The following is a 20,538-nucleotide window of genomic DNA, read 5'->3' as shown; positions in this document are numbered from 1 at the left end:
GCACCTTTACGACTAACAGAAGTATTGGGAACATAAGCCTTCGGGGGTAAGAACCTCACTTCTTCAGATGCAAGTGAATCTGAAGAAGTGAGGTTCTTACCCCCGAAGGCTTATGCTCCCAATACTTCTGTTAGTCGTAAAGGTGCCACAGGACCCTCTGTTGCTTTTTACTTGGAAGGTGGTAAGGTGATAAGGAACAGCCAGCATGGATTTGTAAAGAACAAATCATGTCAAACCAATCTGATAGCTTTCTTTGATAGGATAACGAGTCTCGTGGATAAGGGAGAAGCTGTGGATGTGGTATACCTAGACTTTAGTAAGGCATTTGATACGGTCTCGCATGATATTCTTATCGATAAACTAGGCAAATACAATTTAGATGGGGCTACTATAAGGTGGGTGCATAACTGGCTGGATAACCGTACTCAGAGAGTTGTTATTAATGGTTCCCAATCCTGCTGGAAAGGTATAACGAGTGGAGTTCCGCAGGGGTCTGTTTTGGGACCGGCTGTGTTCAATATCTTCATTAACGACTTAGATATTGGCATAGAAAGTACGCTTATTAAGTTTGCGGCTGATACCAAACTGGGAGGGATTGCAACTGCTTTGGAGGACAGGGTCATAATTCAAAATTATCTGGACAAATTGGAGAAATGGTCTGAGGTAAACAGGATGAAGTTTAACAAAGACAAATGCAAAGTGCTCCACTTATGAAGAAAAAAAATCAGTTTCACATATACAGAATGGGAAGAGACTGTCTAGGAAGGAGTACGGCAGAAAGGGATCTAGGGGTTATAGTGGACCACAAGCTAAATATGAGTCAACAGTGTGATGCTGTTGCAAAAAAAGCAAACATGATTCTGGGATATATTAACAGGTGTGTTGTGAACAAGACACGAGAAGTCATTCTTCTGCTCTACGCTGCTCTGGTTAGGCCTCAGCTAGAGTATTGTGTCCAGTTCTGGGCACTGCATTTCAAGAAAGATGTGGAGAAATTGGAGAGGGTCCAGAGAAGAGCAACAAGAATGATTAAAGGTTTTGAGAACATGACCTATGAAGGAAGGCTGAAAGAATTGGGTTTGTTTAGTTTGGAAAAGAGAAGACTGAGAGGGGACATGATAGCAGTTTTCAGGTATCTAAAAGGGTGTCATAAGGAGGAGGGCGAAAACTGGTTCACCTTACCCTCTAAGGATAGAACAAGAAGCAATGGGCTTAAACTGCAACAAGGGAGGTCTAGGTTGGACATCAGGAAAAAGTTCTTAACTGTCAGGGTGGTTAAACACTGGAATAAATTGCCTAGGGAGACTGTGGAATCTCCATCTCTGGAGATATTTAAGAGTAGGTTAGATAAATGTCTATCAGGGATGGTCTAGACAGTATTTGGTCCTGCCATGCGGGCAGGGGACTGGACTCGATGACCTCTCGAGGTCCCTTCCAGTCCTAGAATCTATGAAATCATTTAAACTATTGCACATCATTACATTGTAACAGCCACTCAAAAGGCAAGGCAAATATCTCTAGACACTTTGTTCAGTCTCAGAAAACAACAAGAGTAAATTTCGCAACTAGTTTTAAAGCAGTGCAACTCTTTACGAAACATGTATCCTGGCATGCTTTTATAAACGTAGATGCTAAAGACTGAACAATTTGTGTGCCAGCAAGTCTATAGGCTCACTTTATTCAGAAATGGTTTATTCAGTTCTAGTACAAAAGTTATCCTTTGCAAGAGTAAAATCCTTACTTACACTTGGATCTGATGATAGCATTAAATAGGTTTACATAATTTAAATTAATTATCTTTTCATAAGAACAAGAGAACGGCCATACTGGATCAGACCAAAGGTCCATCCAGCACAGTATCCTGTCCTTCGACAGTGGCCAATGCCAGGTGCCCCAGAGGGAATGAACAGAACAGGCAATCCTCAAGTGATCCATTCCCTGTTGCTCATTCCCAGCCTCTGGCAAACAGAGGCTAGGGACACCATGCCTGCCCATCCTGGCTAATAGCCATTGATGGCCCTATCCTCCATGAATTTATCTAGTTCTTTTTTGAACCCTATTATACTCTTGGCCTTCACAGCATCTCCTGGCAAGGAGTTCCACAGGTTGACTGTGTGTTGTGTGAAAAAATACTTTCTTGTGTTTGTTTTAACCTGCTACCTATTAATTTCACTTGGTGGCCCCTTGTTCTTTATTATGAGAAGGAGTAAATAACACTTCCTTATTTACTTTCTCTATACCACTCATGATTTTATAGACCTCTATCATATCCCCCCTTAGTCGCCTCTTTTCCAGGCTTAAAAGTCCCAGTCTTATTAATCTCTCCTCATACAGAAGCCGTTCTATACCCCTAATAATTTTTGTTACCCTTTTCTGAATCTTTTCCAATTCCAATATATCTTTTTTTGAGATGGGGCAACCACATCTGTACACAGTATTCAAGATGTGAGAGTACCATGGATTTATATAGAGGCAATATGATATTTTCTGTCTGATTATCTAGCCCTTTCCTAATGATTCCCAACATTCTGTTCACTTTTTTGACTGCCACTGCACATTGAGTGGATGTTTTCAGAGAACTCTCTACAATGACTCCAAGATCTCTTTCTTGAGTGGTAACAGCTAATTTAGACCCCATCATTTTATATGTACAACTGGGATTATGTTTTCCAATGTGCATTACTTTGAATTTATCAACACTGAATTTCATCTACCATTTTGTTTCCCCGTCACCTAGTTTTGAGAGATCCTTTTGTAGATCTTCACAGTCTGCCTGGGCCTTAACTCCCTTGAGTAGTTTTGTATCATGTGCAAATTTTCCCACCTCACTGCTTACTCCTTTTTCCAGATCAATTATGAACATGTTGAATAGGACTGGGCCTTGCACAGACCCTTGGGGGACACCACTATTTACCGCTCTCCATTCTGAAAACTGACCATTTATTCCTACCCTTTGTTTCCTATCTTTTAACCAGTTACCAATCCATGAGAGGACCTTATCCCATGACAGCTTTCAAATGAAACCACTATTTTACATACCGAAGCATCATAAAAATTTCAATTTTTGCAGAGGAAGTGATCTTTTGACATTTATTCAGAGAAGGATTATTTAGTTATCCACTAACAGGACTGAATTTAATTAAGTTCTTCTTTTAATTATTGACCATGTTCTATATAAAAATATAACGTTACCTGAGCTTTTTCAGTATTTGTTGGTTGTAGATGTCTGCACAGCACTTTCTTCACAACATCAAGAAACAAACAAGTGACAACTATGACGATTATGGCAAACCAAGCGGAACCACTTGACAGCAACTGAACAAATACAAAGTACATGTCCTGCGTATGCAAAAATGGCCTGAAAAATTAGAGAAAGGATAATTAGAGGAAAATATCAGAAGTACAAATTAAACAAAACTAATTTGCTAAATTCATCCCTGTTTTATGCTGTCCACCAGAATAAGTCAGAGTGTAGGACACCAGCACCGGCGAGTCCACTGAGGGGAGTCTAGTAGTTGAAAGTGGCATAGGGCAGCTAAAAAGTGAATGGGGTGGGCTGGAGAAGAGTGTGGCTAGGGAAGTTTGGGGATGTACTGTTTTAATTCATCCCTGCTGCAGCCTCTATAAGAGGAAACGCTCCTTCGGAGCTCCTGGAACACCTTAAAGCTGCCCATCAACAGAACACATGAGGATGACACAACAGAAACATCGCCTTGCCATAGGTCATGGATTTCCCACAGCTGTGTAAGGTTCCATACGGATAAAGCTATATGCAATTTGCACATCCCTGTAGAACCAGAAATGAGAACAGTGCAGGATTTTTAAAAGGGACATGATTAACAAGAGTATTCTTTAAAGTATTCTGATTGTTAAACCAACATTATGTAGAAGTTATAAAGCCTTAAATTCTATGAAGAACTAATAGGCAAATATCTAATTAGTTCATCTTCCTTATTTGAGACAGTGAGCCTTGCATTGTGCAGCATGGTGAAGTGAAAATCTGTATTTACAAAGACAACGGTCCACATTTTTCAGCATTCATGTGTATGGAAATAGGTGCCAGAAGCCTCTTCAGAAAGAGGTGGATGGCCTTTGAGAGAATGGCACCCATGGAGTACTGTAGCAGACAAAAAAAGAGTTTCCAGAAACAGTCTGAGGATGCTGAGATTTAGAAAACAGTCATTCTAAGGGAAGAATTTGGGTTGTTACACAAAATGACTGCAGTTTCATTTAACCAGAAAACTAGTAAACTTAATGCAATGAATTTCAGAGTTCTAAAATGCATAAACATGTGTCTGCTTCAGGTGAGGGATAAATGCATGCAAGGCTGCAAAGTTACACACTATATGCTAGGAGTAACAGGCTCTAGATTTGAAGAAAAGGGCAAAACCCCATTGCTGGGATTGTCATTTCCTTTCCTGTTCTAAATGTATGAAGAAATTAATAGCTATAGTGCAAGATATCAAATACTAAAAGCAATGTTCTACTTTATCTTCCTATGTTTTATGCACACACAGAGACAAAAGGAAAAATCACTCACCAGATAATTCCCCCATAAAACAAGGAAAATAGAAAATAAAATACAATGGAGCCCCAGGTAACAAAATGATTTATCCAAGTCCAGAAATGAGTCTCTAAAGCCATCTAAAAAACAAAGAATGTTTAGAAAATTAATCTATGCAGTTTTACTTCATTAATATGAAAAGGCAACATTGCTTTCAAATTATTTGGATTTACTGTCAAACTTAATCAGTAAACACCTTTCAAGACACATGAAACTATGAAATGAATCTTTTAAAGCCATCACTGAAATTAACCCTAATGCCCTCTTTACCTCCTGTTTCCTTGAGAGACAGAAATTATTCACCACTCTTGTAAACTATGAAACCAACTTTAAACTGATAAATTATTCTGTATTTGCCTACATTTCCCAAAATGGAGGGTAAATATTATACTACTGTACCTTCACTGTAACAGTTATAACCATAACAGTAAAGACCAAAGTACCGAAAGTCCAGTTTCCAAACATCTAAATAAAATACAAAAACAGAAGTCATTGCACAAAATCAATTAATAGCAGTTGTAATAAATTATAGCTATCTGAAACCAGCTACACTAATGAAACCTGTGATTGTTCACTAAGTATAGTTAGTGGAGCAAGAAGGGTACAGCGCAAACCACAGGCAAAGAAAAAATATGATTCCTATTAAGAGTCACAAAATTTACATCCCACTAGCAAGGAATCTTTTTCCTTACCACCACAAATCTACAGCAGAAGATGACAAAACCAAATCATAAAATGAGATGGTAGGAAAATGAAGTTACTAATCAACCAATTATGTGTGAATATCCAGTTAGCCATGACTATCAATGGGAAGGTATTCCACTTCAGTGTAAAAGCAATAACGCCTCAATTATGAAGTTTAACATTAAAAGTTATTTTTGAAATGCAGCATCATTGGAGGGTTTAGTTTTTCCAAACCACAATCTTCATAATTCAAAAATAATGGTGCTGTTATGTTCTTCAAAGAGAACATTAAGAAAAGAGAGACACTTTTTTTTCCCAAGGCTGGTAAAATGAAAATTTAATCCAAACCCTAAAATACTTCTAAAGCATCTACCACTTTCATCATCCCATCCCAATATACTGAATTATCAGACCTTGGAACAAATTCTCCAACGTCAAAATCCCAGTTCTAACAAAAGGCGAGGATGCTGTGTTTGTTTCAACTGTGTACCCACATGCTCCACAAACACACATCACCCTTCTACTTTGCCGCCTGTACTGTTCTCATGAACAAGCAGGTACTGAAACTGAAGAGACTCTGCAGCACCTAGAGCTATGGTGACTGACACTCTACGTACTTTACGACAGAGCCCAGAATTCTTGTAAATTTCACTTCTTTACCATTTATTAGAAGTAGGCAAACATGGATAGTGCAGGAAGACACCACCTGCAGATATGCAACCAAATTCATCACTTTGGAATTTCATAGTTTAGTTAATCAATTAGAAAGCTAGGATTAACATGGTTGCAGCCCTTGTAATAGATAAATGATTTTAAAAAACAAATAAAAAACCTCAAGTGTACCCCCCCATACACCCAGTGCCTTGCTATATGAGGAAGAAAAATAATTTTTCAGCTTGTTACCCCTGAGATTAAACTACTGCTATTAAGAGTGGCCCATGAAAGAAAGTGTCTTAATTTACACTACCATTGATGGCCGTACAGCTGCAATGCAAAAAATGAACAAATGCTTGCCACCATTTTTATTTTTGAAAGCATTTACAGAGAATAGATGCTACATCCTTTAATTTTGTGGAATACCAGATACAATATTTTGTATCTCCTTCTCTTCTTCTAACGTAAATCTTACCATTTGCCTGTTAGGTTTCAATATCTGACGACATGCACAGCATGAAAAAAGGGGGGAAAAAGTAGAACTAAAAGATCAAGTTGTAGTACAGTGTGTTATGATGTAAGGCTATTAAACCTCAAACACACATTTACATACTCTGCTCTGGAAGCTAACCATATGTTATATGTATACAAAGTAAATTGTTCTGTTTGGTGCTCTGAAAGTCTACCATTAAGTCTGTACTTAGGCACTTTGATGTAAAAAGGATTTTTTACTTGAACCAATAACTGCTCAGGAATGGATTGATCCAGAGGGGAAAAGCTGTATTGAAAAACTTTTTCCATTCAATAAAATTCAACAAAAGCAAGATATCTATGAATGCACAAGCAGAAAGTCATATGGCCTTTACTATGTTACACCAGAGGAGACAATACATACCTCAATTAGTAAAGATATTTTGCTCAGAGGTTCAACTATTTTAATGCCTCTGTCAAACATCTCATAAGTGGATAGATACTCTAGCTAGCTGTATTATCACCACTAACTTTTCAGCCTGCACCCTATCTAAATTCTGCTCTCTAAACAGAATCTAGCAATTGTTTCATGTTCTCTCTGACTTTAGCCACACAAGTTTTTTGGCCATTGTCCATTCACCAAAAAATATATATCATTTGCTGGTGAAACTGGGGTAGAGCTCACAAGGTACCTGTAAGATTATGGGAACATTCAAGAACTTTAACAGATGCCTCTTTTCTAGCATCTGACTGCCATAAATGGAAGCTATGGAGGGAAGTTTTACTGAGGTCTGAGCAAGAATGAATGAGGAGTCTATGGCAGAGATATACAGAATATAACAGATTGACAATTCCTGCCATCAGAGCAGCACTCATTTGGAAGACCTAAAAAACCCCTGTCATACTACAAAATAAAAGAAAATGACTGTATTCACTGAAAAATTTATTTTACAAAGTATATATGTGAAAGGTGCTTGGTTACAGCCTCGCAGACTGAAATCTTCTTTCTTCACAGAACAGGTAGCATGTGGATAGTGGAAATGGGAGTTTCCCCACATCATCCTAGAAGGAAACCACCAACTTATTTCACATTGGCCACTGGATGGAAACAAGGTCACTGAGATGGGGGTGAATTTGAACCAGTGACCTAGAGAAGAGATATATATTCCATTACAAATTTACTAAGTCAAACAGTCCTCTTTGATGAAGTTATTTGCTGCAGGGAAAGAAAAAAAATCTAACTTCTAGGATAGGACTTAGTTCTCCTGTTATTTGGCATTCAACAATAAGGTACACAAGGCAAGAATCTCACTGAGGACAAGGTAGTAGGTAAGAAATGCCTAATCTGTACAGCCACCTGTAAGAAAAAAAAACTACTTTGTGATACTAAATCCTAGTCCCACAAAAGGAGCAATTGCCCATTAGTATCAAACACACTACAAGTTGAGTAATGATGGCGGTAAAGGGAAATGGCCAGTTGATCCTGGACAGATTCTAGAAGAGAGTGCCCCTTTTGTTTTTCTTGTTTTGGTCTAGCAGTAAAAAAGAAATCCCAAGAATTGATGTTAGTGTCCTGTAATTTTAAAAGGTTAAATGATTAAATACTACTAATTCTACTAAAACAAAAGTTTTAGTCTTCCTGACATATTTTCACTTTTAAGTACTGAAAACTAGACTCTCTTATTCCACTTCATGACCTTGAAGGAGAGTTCATCATTGATGCTACAGCCACTTATTTGCTGAAGACTTCATGTTATTGGAAAACAAACTATTTACACTTTACTCATATAAATTTAATGACAGACTATCAAATCTGTCAAAATGATTTACAAAAGACTAGCTAGAACAGTGAATAAAGAGTTTGAAAAATTGTTTAAATCACCAAACCCATCTAAAATTTCATTATTACACAGAACCAACAGGACTCCTTTTAGACTCTGACATTCAGGCCAGAAAGGATCATCATAATAATCTAGTCTGGCCTCCTGCACATTGCAGGCCACAGAATGTGGCCCACCCGCTCCTGTAATAGACCCATAAGCTCTGGCTGAGTTACTGAAGTCCTCAAATCATGATTTAAAGACTTCAACTTACAGAGATGTTAAACGATGACATTTTGAATACTATCATAACTGGTTCTGTGGCAACTTCAAAAGAAGCCTTTCAGCACATGCTCTCAGGGGGACAATTTTTTTGGAATAAAGATATACAATTATGCAGAATTACTCTGACAATTAAGAGTTGCACAGGGTTTTCTATTCATTATCTTAATAAATATCAAAATATACTCCAGGGCATACTAAAGGATTGCTCAATATTTTGTTAGTGGCTAAGCAGAAATGCTCATCTGGAAGGATCTCTCTTTTAATGCTTGAATTTCTGTACCTCCAAGAGTGGAGGTATTTATATAATGCTCTGTCATCTTCAGTCATAATTCATTGGTAGTTCAAACACATTTTATTACAGGTTTTCATGTGATATAAAAACTCAGTAATCCATTTAACTTTTCTGTGGGATTTTGTTTGTTTGGGCTTTTATGAACATTTGCTTTGCAGAATAGAACTTCAGAGTTACGAACATCACAGTTATGAACTCATCAGCCAACCACACACCTCACTTGGAACAGTAGTATGCAATCAGGCAGCAAGAGACACCCCCCCCCCAAACCCCCCACTCCCCAAAAGCAGCCAATACAGTACATCACTGTTTTAAATGTAAACTACTAAAAAAGAAATAAAAGGAAAGTTTAAAAAAAAGATTTGACAAGGTAAGGAAATTTAAATGAAACAAGCACAGAAAGTTAAGATAGTTAAAAACAGCATTTTTCTTCTGCATAGTAATGTTTCAAAGCGATATTAAGTCAATGTTTAATAGTAAACTTTTGAAAGAACCATAACATTTTTGTTCAGAGTTATGAACATTTCAGAATTACAATCAACCTCCATTCCCAAAGTGTTTGTAACTCTGTGGTTCTATTGTCACTGGCTAATACAAAGGGAAAGTTATGTAATCAGAAAGTGTGCAGATTTTCAGTAATTAGAATAAAACAGTAATGATTTTTCATAATTACTATCCAAAGATTCAACATTTCAATTACTATATTAGAAATAAAGCAGATAGAATCTAATCCATTAGCAGGGATCTTTCTAGGATATGAGTTTATTTTGGACAAACATCCACGCACCAGCCTAGGAGCAACAGATCATCATATGACTGATCTGTTCTTCTGCCTTTTCTTCACTTTAATTTCAGGATCTTTTACTGCCTATAAGGGAATAATGGTAAAGCACATTTTGCATTTATTCAGTGTAGAAGGTATTAAGGTTTTGAAAAAAGAAGTCTACTGGTTTACTATTTAAATTTACTGAATACAGTGTGACTTTTGCACTGCTAGAGTACACCAATTTTACAGAAACTGCAGAGTATATTAAATAAAATAATAATAAAAAAAAAATCACTGAATACACTGTCTTGCAATTTGTGAACTATTTTACCTGGCCATTTCCCAGCAGAGAAGTGTCTTCCCCCATCAGAAGATACGAGCCGTAGAAGAAAACAAATGCATGAGAGAACCCCAAAATGGTCCAGTAAAGAAACGGTTTAAATCCCAAGAGTGCATTTTTCCTAATGTCTCTGTGGAAATAAAACAAATTTTAGATTTCAAAATTTTCTCCAAATAACCAATCAGCTAGCTACTGAAACTGCATTTACTCAAAACAATAACATTCGTTCATTCTCTAACTTTGCTGAGATGCATTTTTTAAAATTGCAAATAATAAAACAATTATTTAAGCGACACCTTGAAACCACTGATAGGATTTATTTCCCATCTAGGCAAGGACCTCTAAATCTCCTTTTCAAACATCCTCTTGGGCTAACTATTATTTCTATCTCAATCTTATGGAAAAACGTAGGCAGAAAAGTTAAATGATATACCTCAGGCCGTAAGAGGAATCAGTGGGAGCTCTCTCACTCAGAGTACCCTGCTTTAACCACTTCACATTTTTAAAAAAAGCTGGTCTCAGCCCATTTTCTAGTGGACAGGGGTCCTATTAAAAAGTCGCTAACAGGAATGTCAGACAATGAAGTTCCTCCTTCCCCAGGGGGGACAGGATCTGCCATCTAGGCCCTGTAACCTTACCATCAAATCTTGTCTAAGACACTTTTTAATCTGTACTGTATTTTCTCCCATCACTGTAGAATCTGAGCATCTATTTTGTCTATGGACTTTTATTTCACTTATTACTTTAGATACAAATAAAAAACCCCACAAAATAAGTTATGACAGATGGTTCTACTTAAAAGATCTTCGGAGATGACATGCGTGAATTTAGTTTTAGCTACAGTACACTTTTCTGTCTCCAATAAGCAAAACTACCTTCAATAAAGTAAATATAATTTATAATTTAGAAAGGGTCAGCTGATCATTAGAAGCTAAAGGGACTAAGCACCACCAATAATATCACAAGTGTGTAATGCAGTACCACATGCTTCCACTAGGGGAATTATACTCCACAAGCACAAACTGCAGACCGCAGAGGAATGAGGTACATAGTAACAATTAGATTTGAGGGGGATAGGTTGAGATTAAGAGAGAATAGGAAGAGAGTCACAAGAATAAATACTGTTTTCTCCCCAATTGCCCTTCACTACAAGGATTGCCACCTGCAACCCCACCATTGATTTTGGACATGAGCGGATAGTGATTGAGAAGAGGAGATTACTTACCTGTAACTGGAGATTCTTCAAGACATGTGGTCCCTATCTGAATTGCACTGAGGGCACCTTTGCATCCGGAGCTGGTGAATCTGAAAGCAGTAGTGTTCGTTGGTCCGTGCATGTGCTTTTGCTTCGCCTCATGGTTTCGTCTAAGGTGATAAAAGATGTTGCAGACCAACCACGTCTCCAGTTCCTTCACCACCACAAATCCAACAGATCCGCAGCAGAGGGGAAAGAGGGCAGGATGTGGAATATAGATAGGGACCACACATATCAAAGAACTTCCAGTTACAGATAAGTAACCTCCTCTTCAAGTGATGGTCCCTATTCTATTCAACCTTGGGTGATTAACAAGCAGTACCTAATTTGGAGAAGGGTGTGAGGATGAGGATGGAATGATTGAGTGGAGGACAGCTGTGCTGAATGATGTATCCATCGCAGAGTTCTACACTAAGGCGTAACAGTAATAGTAAGGCATAATAGTGAAGATATGTACCAAATGCCACATGGCCACCCTACATATTCTCTAAGCGGCACATTGTGGAGGGTGGCCATGGTGGATGCCTGGGCTCTCATGGAATGGGCCCTCACCCTGAAGAGTGGAGACAGTCCTAACAACTGATAGCATAGTGTAATGCACCCGGAAATCCATCTGGAAATTCTCTGTGTGCTTGCCCCTTAATTCTCTCTGCTATTGCAATAAACAATCTAGAAGACTTTCTGATCAATCTTGTCCTCTGCAGGTGAAGGCCAAGGCCCGTCATACGTCAAAGGAGTGAAGTCATCGTTCCTCTTCTGAGGCATGAGGCTTTGGGAAGAAAGCAGGCAAGTGGATGGGTAGGTTGAGATGAAACAGAGATGACCTTTGGTAGAAACTCAGGATATAGGCACAGAGAGACTTTGTTTTTATGGGAAGTGGTGAAAGGGGAGTTCACCATCATGGCCCTAAGTTCCTCTACCCTTCTCGCTGAAGTGATAGCCACAAGGAAGGTGACTTTCATGGAAAGAAGGGACATAGAGCATGAACCCAGTGGCTCAAAGGATTGGTTCATCAGTGCAAACAGGACAAGGTTGAGGTCCCATTGGGGAGCAACAGGTTGTACAGGTGGAAAAGTTCAGAGGAGCCCTTTCCAAAACCTAGTAGTTAACGGATGTGTAAATAGGAAGTGTCTTTCCCTGGGAGGATGGAAGGTGCTGACTGCCGCTAGGTGGACCCTGAGAGAGTTTAGGGCAAGCCCTGACATCTTTAAGGGCAGGAAATAATTCAAAAGAAGGGAAAATCTCTACTTCCTATGGGGAAAGCACCTTTGGTTCGGCCCAGGAGGCAAAGCGTTTGCACTTGGCCTAGTAGGAATGCCTATTAGAATCTTTCCTTGTGCTCGATAGGATGTCTTGCACTTCCAATGAGCACTCTTGCTCTAGAGCAGATGAGCCCATCCAAATACCATGCTCTGAGTTGAGGCATCTGTGGAGCGGCATGTCTGATCCTGCCACTGTGTTGTGTTAGCAGCTCAGGGAAAGTGGGAATGGGAAGTGGGGCACAAGCTGACATGCAGAGAAGGTTGGAAAACCAGAACCGTCTTGGCCAGAATGGGATGACCAGGAAGACCGTGGCTCTTTCCTGCCTGATCTTGTGGAGGATTAGTGGCAGGAGTGGTAAGGAGGCCAGGTGCAGTTAATCTGGTCCAACTAACGGGGTAACGGGTACAGCTTGGGAAAGACTGGCAGATACCACACCTGGATGAAATGTGGGTTACTCCCAAGCAGTAGAGGCAGCACAGATGTTCATCGCTGATCGAGAAGCAAGGCAGGAGGCACAGTTTTTAAACCCATGACTCTGTGGCATAGTCCAGTACCCACGTGTGGGTATGCGGGTGGGAGGGGTAATCAGTAAACAGATTCCCCCAAATTCTTAGTTCTACTCCAAACACTACTAAAAAGCTAAAACTATGTTAAAACAATAAAAACAGCAAATAAAAGAAAAAGAAATTATATACAGCTCTACACTTTTTAAGGTGTGTCACACACGAGGACGCTAGTAGTTCCGACTCGGACTATGCGATGGCGAGAAGGATCTGGAGTCGCAGTCGGTCCGCCCCACCCTTTATCACCTCAGATGAAACCATGAGACAAAGCAAGGACACATGCACGGACTAATGGACGCTCCTGCTTTCAGATTCTGACTCTGGATGCATGGATCACATGTGTAAACCTTCAGTGGAATACCATAGGGACCACCATCATTTGAAGAAGAGCTCGTTCTTTTCAAATCTTAACATGGGATTGGATATAACAGATGTGGCTCTTGAATCACAAAAATATTTTTGAAAACTAACCTTTAATATTGGAAACCTCATTTTTACAAGTTTTTCTTCTGAAGGTTGTTAATAAGTTATACAAATACTGGGGAATCTAAGCAAATGCAGTAATTTTAGCACTTTAAGATATAACTACAGAAGACACCACTTTATTTTACTTTATTAGTAAGTTTTACTACTGACATTCTACTAGGTCCACATTTAGGTACAAAGGGTATGCATACCTATAGAGTGTTGGCTTGCTCTGTAACACATGAGGGTGAACATGCTGTTCAAAAAGACTGTACATCAGAACAGGCAAAGAAGTGAAACTAATGTTGTATAAAGTCAGGTACACACTGTCATAAAGCGTCTGTAAATGGAAATACACTTAATTAGTTAAAGTTTTTAAATACAAAAATGGAAAGAGTGACAGGTTTAAAAACAGATATATAAAAGCAATAGAGCAATAGCAGCAGCAAATCCACCTAATCTCATGCGAATTTGCACTATTTAAAATTTGATATACAGTGTCTACATGAAAGTGCATTCCACTGTGTGTTAAATCCTATTACAATTATTTTTTATTTGTATTACTGTAGCACCTAGGAGTTCCTGTCATGGACTAGGACCTCATTGTGATAGACACTGTGTAAACAGAACAAAAAAAGTCAGCCTCCTACCCCAAAGAATTAATAATTTAAGCAAGTTCTAGTTTGGACATTTGTGATCATCCTTTTCTATGCAAATGTGAAGTAATCTTCCAAGTTCAGGCAGGTCTATACTTAAAACGCTTCAGCGGTGCATCTGCACTGGTGCAGTTGCGCCGATGTAGCGTTTGAGTGAAAACGGTGCTACACCGAAGGGAGAACTTCTCCAATCAGCATAGTTAATCTGCCTCCATGAGAGGCGGTAGCTATGTTGCTCAGAGAAGTCCTCCCATTGAAACAGTGCTGTCTACACCGGCAGTTAGGTCAGTGCGATGCTGTATGGAATCTGGGGGACACTTTAAGATATTATGAATACCAATACTGTAAAATTGCAATGAGTTAAGCCAGATAAGCCATGAAAGATATCTGCAAAGATGTTACAATTTGCCAGATATGATGATCTCGTTTATGTGTTTGTATCACATTTGTATTTTGGGGTATTGATAGAAGAACATAAAACGGCCATACTAGGACAGACCAAAGGTCCATTTAGCCCAGTATCCTATCTTCCGACAATGGCCAATGTCAGGTGCTCCAGAGGGAATGAACAGAACAGGTAATCATCAAGTGATCCATCCCGTCCCAGCTTCTGGCAAATACAGGCTAGGAACACCATCCCTGCCAATCCTGGCTAATAGCCATTGATGGACCTATCCTCCATGAATTTATCTAGTTCTTTTTTGAACCTTATTATACCCTTGGCCTTCAAAACATTCTCTGGCAAGAAGTTCTACAGGTTGATTGTACGTTGTCTGAAAAAACACTTCCTTTTGTTTGTTTTAAACCTGCTGCCTATTAATTTCATATGGTGGCCCCTAGTTCTTGTGTTATGAGCAGGAGTAAATAACACTTCCTTATTTGCTTTCTCCACACCAGTCATGATTTTATAGACCTCTATCATATCCCACCTTAGTTGTCTGTTTTCCAAGCTGAAAAGTCCAAGTCTTAATCTCTCCTGATATGGCAGGTGTTCCAGACCCCTAATCATTTTTGTTGCCCTTCTCTGAATCATTTCCAATTCCAATGTATCTTTTTTGAGACGGGGCAACCACATCTGCACGCAGTATTCAAGATGTGGGTGTACCACGGATTTATATAGAGACAAAATTATATTTTCTGTCTTATTATCTATTCCTTTCTTAATGATTCCCAACATTGTTAGCTTTTTTGACTGCTGCTGCACATTGAGTGGATGTTTTCAGAGAACTATCACCAATGATTCCAAGATCTCTTTCTTGAGTGGTAACAGTTAATTTAGACCCCATCATTTTATATATATAGTTGGTATTAGGTTTTCCAATGTGCATTACTTCGCATTTATCAACACTGAATTTCATCCCCTATTTTGTTGCCCAGTCACCTAGTTTTGAGAGATCCTTTTGTAGCTCTTCGCAGTCTGCCTGGGACTTATCTATCTTGAGGAATTTTGTATCATCTGCAAATTTTGCCATCTCCCTGTTTACTCCTTTTTCCAGATCTTTTATAAATATGTTCTATAGGACTGGTCCCATTACAGACCCCTGGGGGACACCACTATTTACCTCTCTCCATTCTGAAAACTAACCATTTATTCCTACCCTTTGTTTCCTATCTTTTAACCAGTTACCAATCCATGAGAGAACCTTCCTTCTTATCCCATGACTACTTACTTTGCTTAAGAGCCTTTGGTGAGGGCTTTCTGAAAATCTAAATACACTATATCCATTGGATCCCCCATGTCCACATGCTTGTTAACCCCCTCAAAGAATTCTAGTAGATTGGTGAGGCATGACTTCTCTTTACAAAAAAGATGTTGACTACTCCCCCGAACAATTATGTACATCTACGTGTCTGACAATTTTGTTCTTTACTATAGTTTCAACCAGTTTGCCCGGTACTGAAGTATTACAAAACTTGTGCTATGCTTCTGGGTGACACCCCCAGACAGTTTGGCATCAGCACTGCCTAGCCTGCTTGATGGCCCATTAAGGACTATCAGCTATACAACTGACCCATTGAGAGAAAGCAAGGGATACAAATTATGACTCAGCAAGGTATGCAGGGGCAGAACTCTAAGGCTTCCAAGCCACGTGCTAGGCAGCTTGTGTTTGGGACAACGGAAGCACAGACCGCATGGCAAAAGACTATAAAAGGCAGCTGCATCTTCTCCATTTTGTCTTCAATCCTGCTTCTTACCTCTGGAGTAACTTTTCTACAAACGAAACTCTGAACAAAGGACTGACTGACCCATCCAAGCTGCGGATGAGTTCCAGAGGACTTTTAAGCCAGCAAACCCACCAATACTGCTAGGAACCTGATATATGGACTTTGAAGTCTTTGTATGTATACGACTGTTTTACCATTTAACAACTCTCTTCTTGTTCTTCCTTTATAATAAACCTTGAGTTTTAGACACTAAAGGATTGGTGGGCAGGGTGGTATTTTGGATAAGATCCAAACCTGGTAACGTGGCACCCTTTGGGGTCAGAAGAACATTCTGTATATGTGAGCAGAATTTTTAAAATAATGTCTCACTGTATAGGACCTATGTGCTGACTGGGAGCCAGAAAACTGGAATTCAATAAAGGGGACTGTGATTTCTTTTTTTTGCTCCTTGATAACCATTGTGGGGATCAGAAGCACAGTTTGTGACTGGTTGGGAGGTTTACTTTCAGTGTTACCCACCAGTCTTGGGAGTATCTGCTCTCCCTTTTGAAGCCTGCCCTGCCCTTTGCATTTTCAGTGAGGGCTGCCCCAGCCACACCGGGTCTCAGTCAATATAAGTATCGCTCAGGGTTGTAGATTTTTCACATCCGAGTGATATAGTTATACTGATGCAAGTTTATAGTGTAGACCTGGTCTTACTCTTCAGGATACTATGGGATACTGTTTTCAGAATAGGATTTATACTCCCAAGAGGGAGCTAGAGAGCTTTTTAGCTCTCCTTTGATTCCAGGGTGGAAAAAGTGTGTTCTCCCATAAGCTCTGATTTGTAACATGACTGGCTTTAACAGATATCCAAACAATCTAATCAGAGATTTGTAAAGTTGAAGACAGAAATGTGTGAGAGAAACTGGCATAATCCGAAGATTAAACTAACACACAAACTACACGTAAGCAATAAAAGCAGGGAAATTCAAATGCAAAAACCAATTACCTAAACAAACCGTGGTGCATAAAGTAAACCATTACATTTTTTAAAAGCCTTATGATTATGTACTAGATATTGGAAGAAAAAAAACCAAGCTACTTATAATGTTAACAATAAAATCTGCTATTTGTGCAGGAACTGATGTCAGAGGTGGTGCGGAGGAGACAACGAGACCTCCATCGCTGACCCAGTTTTCTGATCATCAGCCACTAGCGCCTAATTCTGCTCCACATTGTCCTCAAGACCACTTTCCCATGAGATGAAATCTGCATGGTCTAAAGCAGTGATTCTCAAACTTTTGTATTGGTGACCCCTTTCACACAGCAAGCCTCTGAGTGCGACCCCCCCCCTTAAATATATTAAAAAGTGTTTTTAATCTATAACGCCATTATAAATGCTGGAGGCAAAGCGTGGTTTGGGGTGGAGGCTGACAGCTCGTGATCCCCCACATAATAACGTCACGACCGCCTGATGGGTCCTGATCCCCCAATTTGAGAACCCCTGGTCTAAAGCTCTAAAAGCTCAGGTCCCCAACCTCTAGCAATTGCTATTTTATAAACGCTCTACAGCTATATAATAATTTATGAGAGATAAGCAGAAGTGACTTAATTGGGGTGGGAAACAGTAACTCACTGACATAATGAATTTTTTAGATTTGTTCTAGAAAATTACTTTGTTTTTTACTAATCATTAATATTAAAATGGAGGCTGGCTATTTTTAAGCTAATACTTAAATGTGTTGTCCACTTGATGTCAATCATTTCTACAGCAGAAGCTGATTTGTCTGTAATGTGGGAAAGGCACTACAAATAGTTAAAAATGCCCTCAAAAAATTAGATCGATTTGGTCAGAGAAAATGGGTTGTCAATAGTGTAATTTTATTCCCTCCATAATTATGTTCTCTTTAGACATGGGAAAAACAAGCTCATCAATTCAGTTTAAAAAAGTGACAAACTTTGAAGGTAAAAGAGAAAAATAAAATATCCATGAAGTTGCACTACTGATTCATACAGTTACTGTGGAAAAGTAACTGTCATACAGCAGACACTTTTTCTGAAGTGAGAGTTTTTCTTTTTTTTTTTTTTAATAAAGTGCCATGTTAAGAAATAGGTGGTTGATTATTTTTAAAAGCCAGCAGTCATTTTTGATAAAAGAAATAAAATATCATTTAATATATTTTTGCATTTCTGAAAAAGAATAAAGCAACAGGCTAAAGAATATGCAATTTACAACAAAAAATTTCCTACTCAGCTGCCAAATTGTACAAAGTTTCTGCAGAAAGTTTACTGCTTTCCTCCCCATTTGTCTAGTCATTTAACATCCCCTCCCATGTACGAAGAAGTTAGACACCCAATACTTACTTGTTGTGAAAACAAACAAAAGAACTGATATAAAAATTGTGGTGTAATAAAGCATACATTCTGAAAAACAAAAATGAAAGGGATGGTTAGTCCTAGAACGTATAAGCCCCTCACACTCAGCCCTGAAAAAAATGACTTCTATGAAGCTGGCATGAATACATGAAGAGAGTAAAGCATTCCACTGTTTCACTTGGGAAAGCAAAGTAATAAGCTTCACCCTGCACCAGATCTTGTTTTTGAATTTTCAATTTAAACATAATCATCTTACCATCTACTATTCTCACAAGAATCACCTAAGATTCCATATATTTATGAGAATAATTTACACCAATATAAACACCTTTCCCACTGGTATAACTGTGTCCAGACTCAGGGGTTGTACTGCCTTAACTATATGAAAAAGTTTAGAAAACCCAGCCTACAAGGAAAAAAACTGGGCATGCTTACTTCTGAGAAAAGACAACTGACGGGGGACCTGATGATACTCTTCAAATATGTTAAGGGCTGTTATAAAGAGACTGTGATCAACTATTGTCCATGTCCATTTAAGGTAGGACAAGTAGTAATGGGCTTAATCTGCAGCAAGGGAGATTTAGGTTAAATATTAGGAAAAAAAACTTTCTAACTCTAAGGGTATGTCTACACCCAGCCGCTAATTCAGCGGCTGGCAATCGAAGTTCTGGGTTCGACTTATCACGTCTTGTCTGGACGCGATAAGTCGAACCAGGAAGTGCTCGCCGTCGACTGCGGTACTCCAGCTAGACGAGAGGAGTACCACGGAGTCGACGGGGGAGCCTGCCTGCCGCGTGTGGACCGAGGTAAGTTCGAACTAAGGTACTTCGAACTTCAGCTACGTTATTCACGTAGCTGAAGTTGCATACCTTAGTTCGATTTGGGGGTTTAGTGTAGACCAAGACTAAGGGTAGTTAAGCTCTGGAATAGGTTTTCAAGAGGTTGTGGAATCCTCATCATTGGAGGTTTTTAAGAATAGGTTGGACAAATGCTTGACAGGGATGGTCTAGGTTTTCTTGGTTCTGCCTAAGCACAGGGGGTTGGACTTGATGGCTTCTCAAGGTCCCTTTCAGCCCTATATTTCTATGATACAGGTTTCTAAACAGATATAGGCATAGCAGTACAAAAATTGTGTGTGGGCTTGTCTATACTTCCAGCTAAATCAGCACGTCTGTGATCGATCCAGCAGTGTCTGTTTAGTGGGTCTGGTCAAGACAAGCTAAGTTGATGGCAGAGCACTCTCCCATCAACCTCTGTACTCCACCTCCCCGAGAGGCGGAAGTTAAGTCAGCAGGAGAGTGTCTCCTGTCGACACAGCGCAGTGTAGGCACCGCTGTAAGTCAACCTAAGTTACATAACATATATAACTGAAGTAGCGTAACTTAGGTTGGCTTACAACGTTAGTACGGACCAGGCCTATGTGTAGACAAGTCCTTGTTGAAAGATGTGAGAATAATAAAAACAAAAAAAATCTCTATTTCCACCCTAGCTTGTTTACTTGGGCATTTAACAGCTCTTTGAGCATTGTCATTTTCACTCTAACTCCTCTATAGTCAGTGTCCTGTTGGTGTGGCACTTCCACACAGCAAGAGAGGAAAGAAGAGGTTACTTACCTGTAACTGGATGTCCTTCGAGATATGTGGTCCCTATCAGTATTCTACTGAAGGTTATGCGCATGCACCATGTGCCCAGAGCCAGAGCTTTTCAAGGTAGTATTGCTCGGTGATCTGCACATGCGCCCTTGTATTGCCTTGTGGTTTCGCCTGAGGTGATAAAGGGAGGGTCAGACCGACTGTCTTCAGTTCCTTCTTCACCACAGACCTACAGATCCACAGCAGAGGGGAAGGAGGGTGGGCTTGGAATACAGATAGGGACCACGCATCTCAAAGAACCTTCAGTTACAGGTAAGTAACCTCCTCTTCTTCAAATGCTAGTC

At 39.4% G+C, this 20,538-nt stretch overlaps 1 protein-coding gene across 6 annotated transcripts in view; it reads right to left on the bottom strand.

Annotated features, from left to right (window-relative positions):
* The window catches only part of ATP11B (ATPase phospholipid transporting 11B (putative)), a 105,587-nt gene that overhangs the window by 20,285 nt on the left and 64,764 nt on the right, over positions 1-20,538 (bottom strand). For all 6 annotated transcript variants that reach the window (XR_004647010.1, XR_004647009.1, XM_034780608.1 and 3 more), the window contains exons 23-28: positions 18,591-18,650; positions 13,635-13,762; positions 9,868-10,006; positions 4,964-5,029; positions 4,541-4,644; positions 3,193-3,358 (exon numbers count right to left, since the gene is read on the bottom strand). Coding sequence is in view for 4 of the 6 variants with exons in the window: in XM_034780608.1 (XP_034636499.1) it covers positions 3,193-3,358; positions 4,541-4,644; positions 4,964-5,029; positions 9,868-10,006; positions 13,635-13,762; positions 18,591-18,650 (663 nt within the window). In the remaining 2 variants the exon portion in view is untranslated. The remainder of the gene's footprint in view (positions 1-3,192; positions 3,359-4,540; positions 4,645-4,963; positions 5,030-9,867; positions 10,007-13,634; positions 13,763-18,590; positions 18,651-20,538) is intronic.

Source organism: Trachemys scripta, chromosome 9, assembly GCF_013100865.1.
Source record: "Trachemys scripta elegans isolate TJP31775 chromosome 9, CAS_Tse_1.0, whole genome shotgun sequence".
Classification (NCBI taxonomy): domain Eukaryota; kingdom Metazoa; phylum Chordata; order Testudines; family Emydidae; genus Trachemys; species Trachemys scripta.
This window is presented reverse-complemented; position numbering and strand designations above follow the sequence as displayed.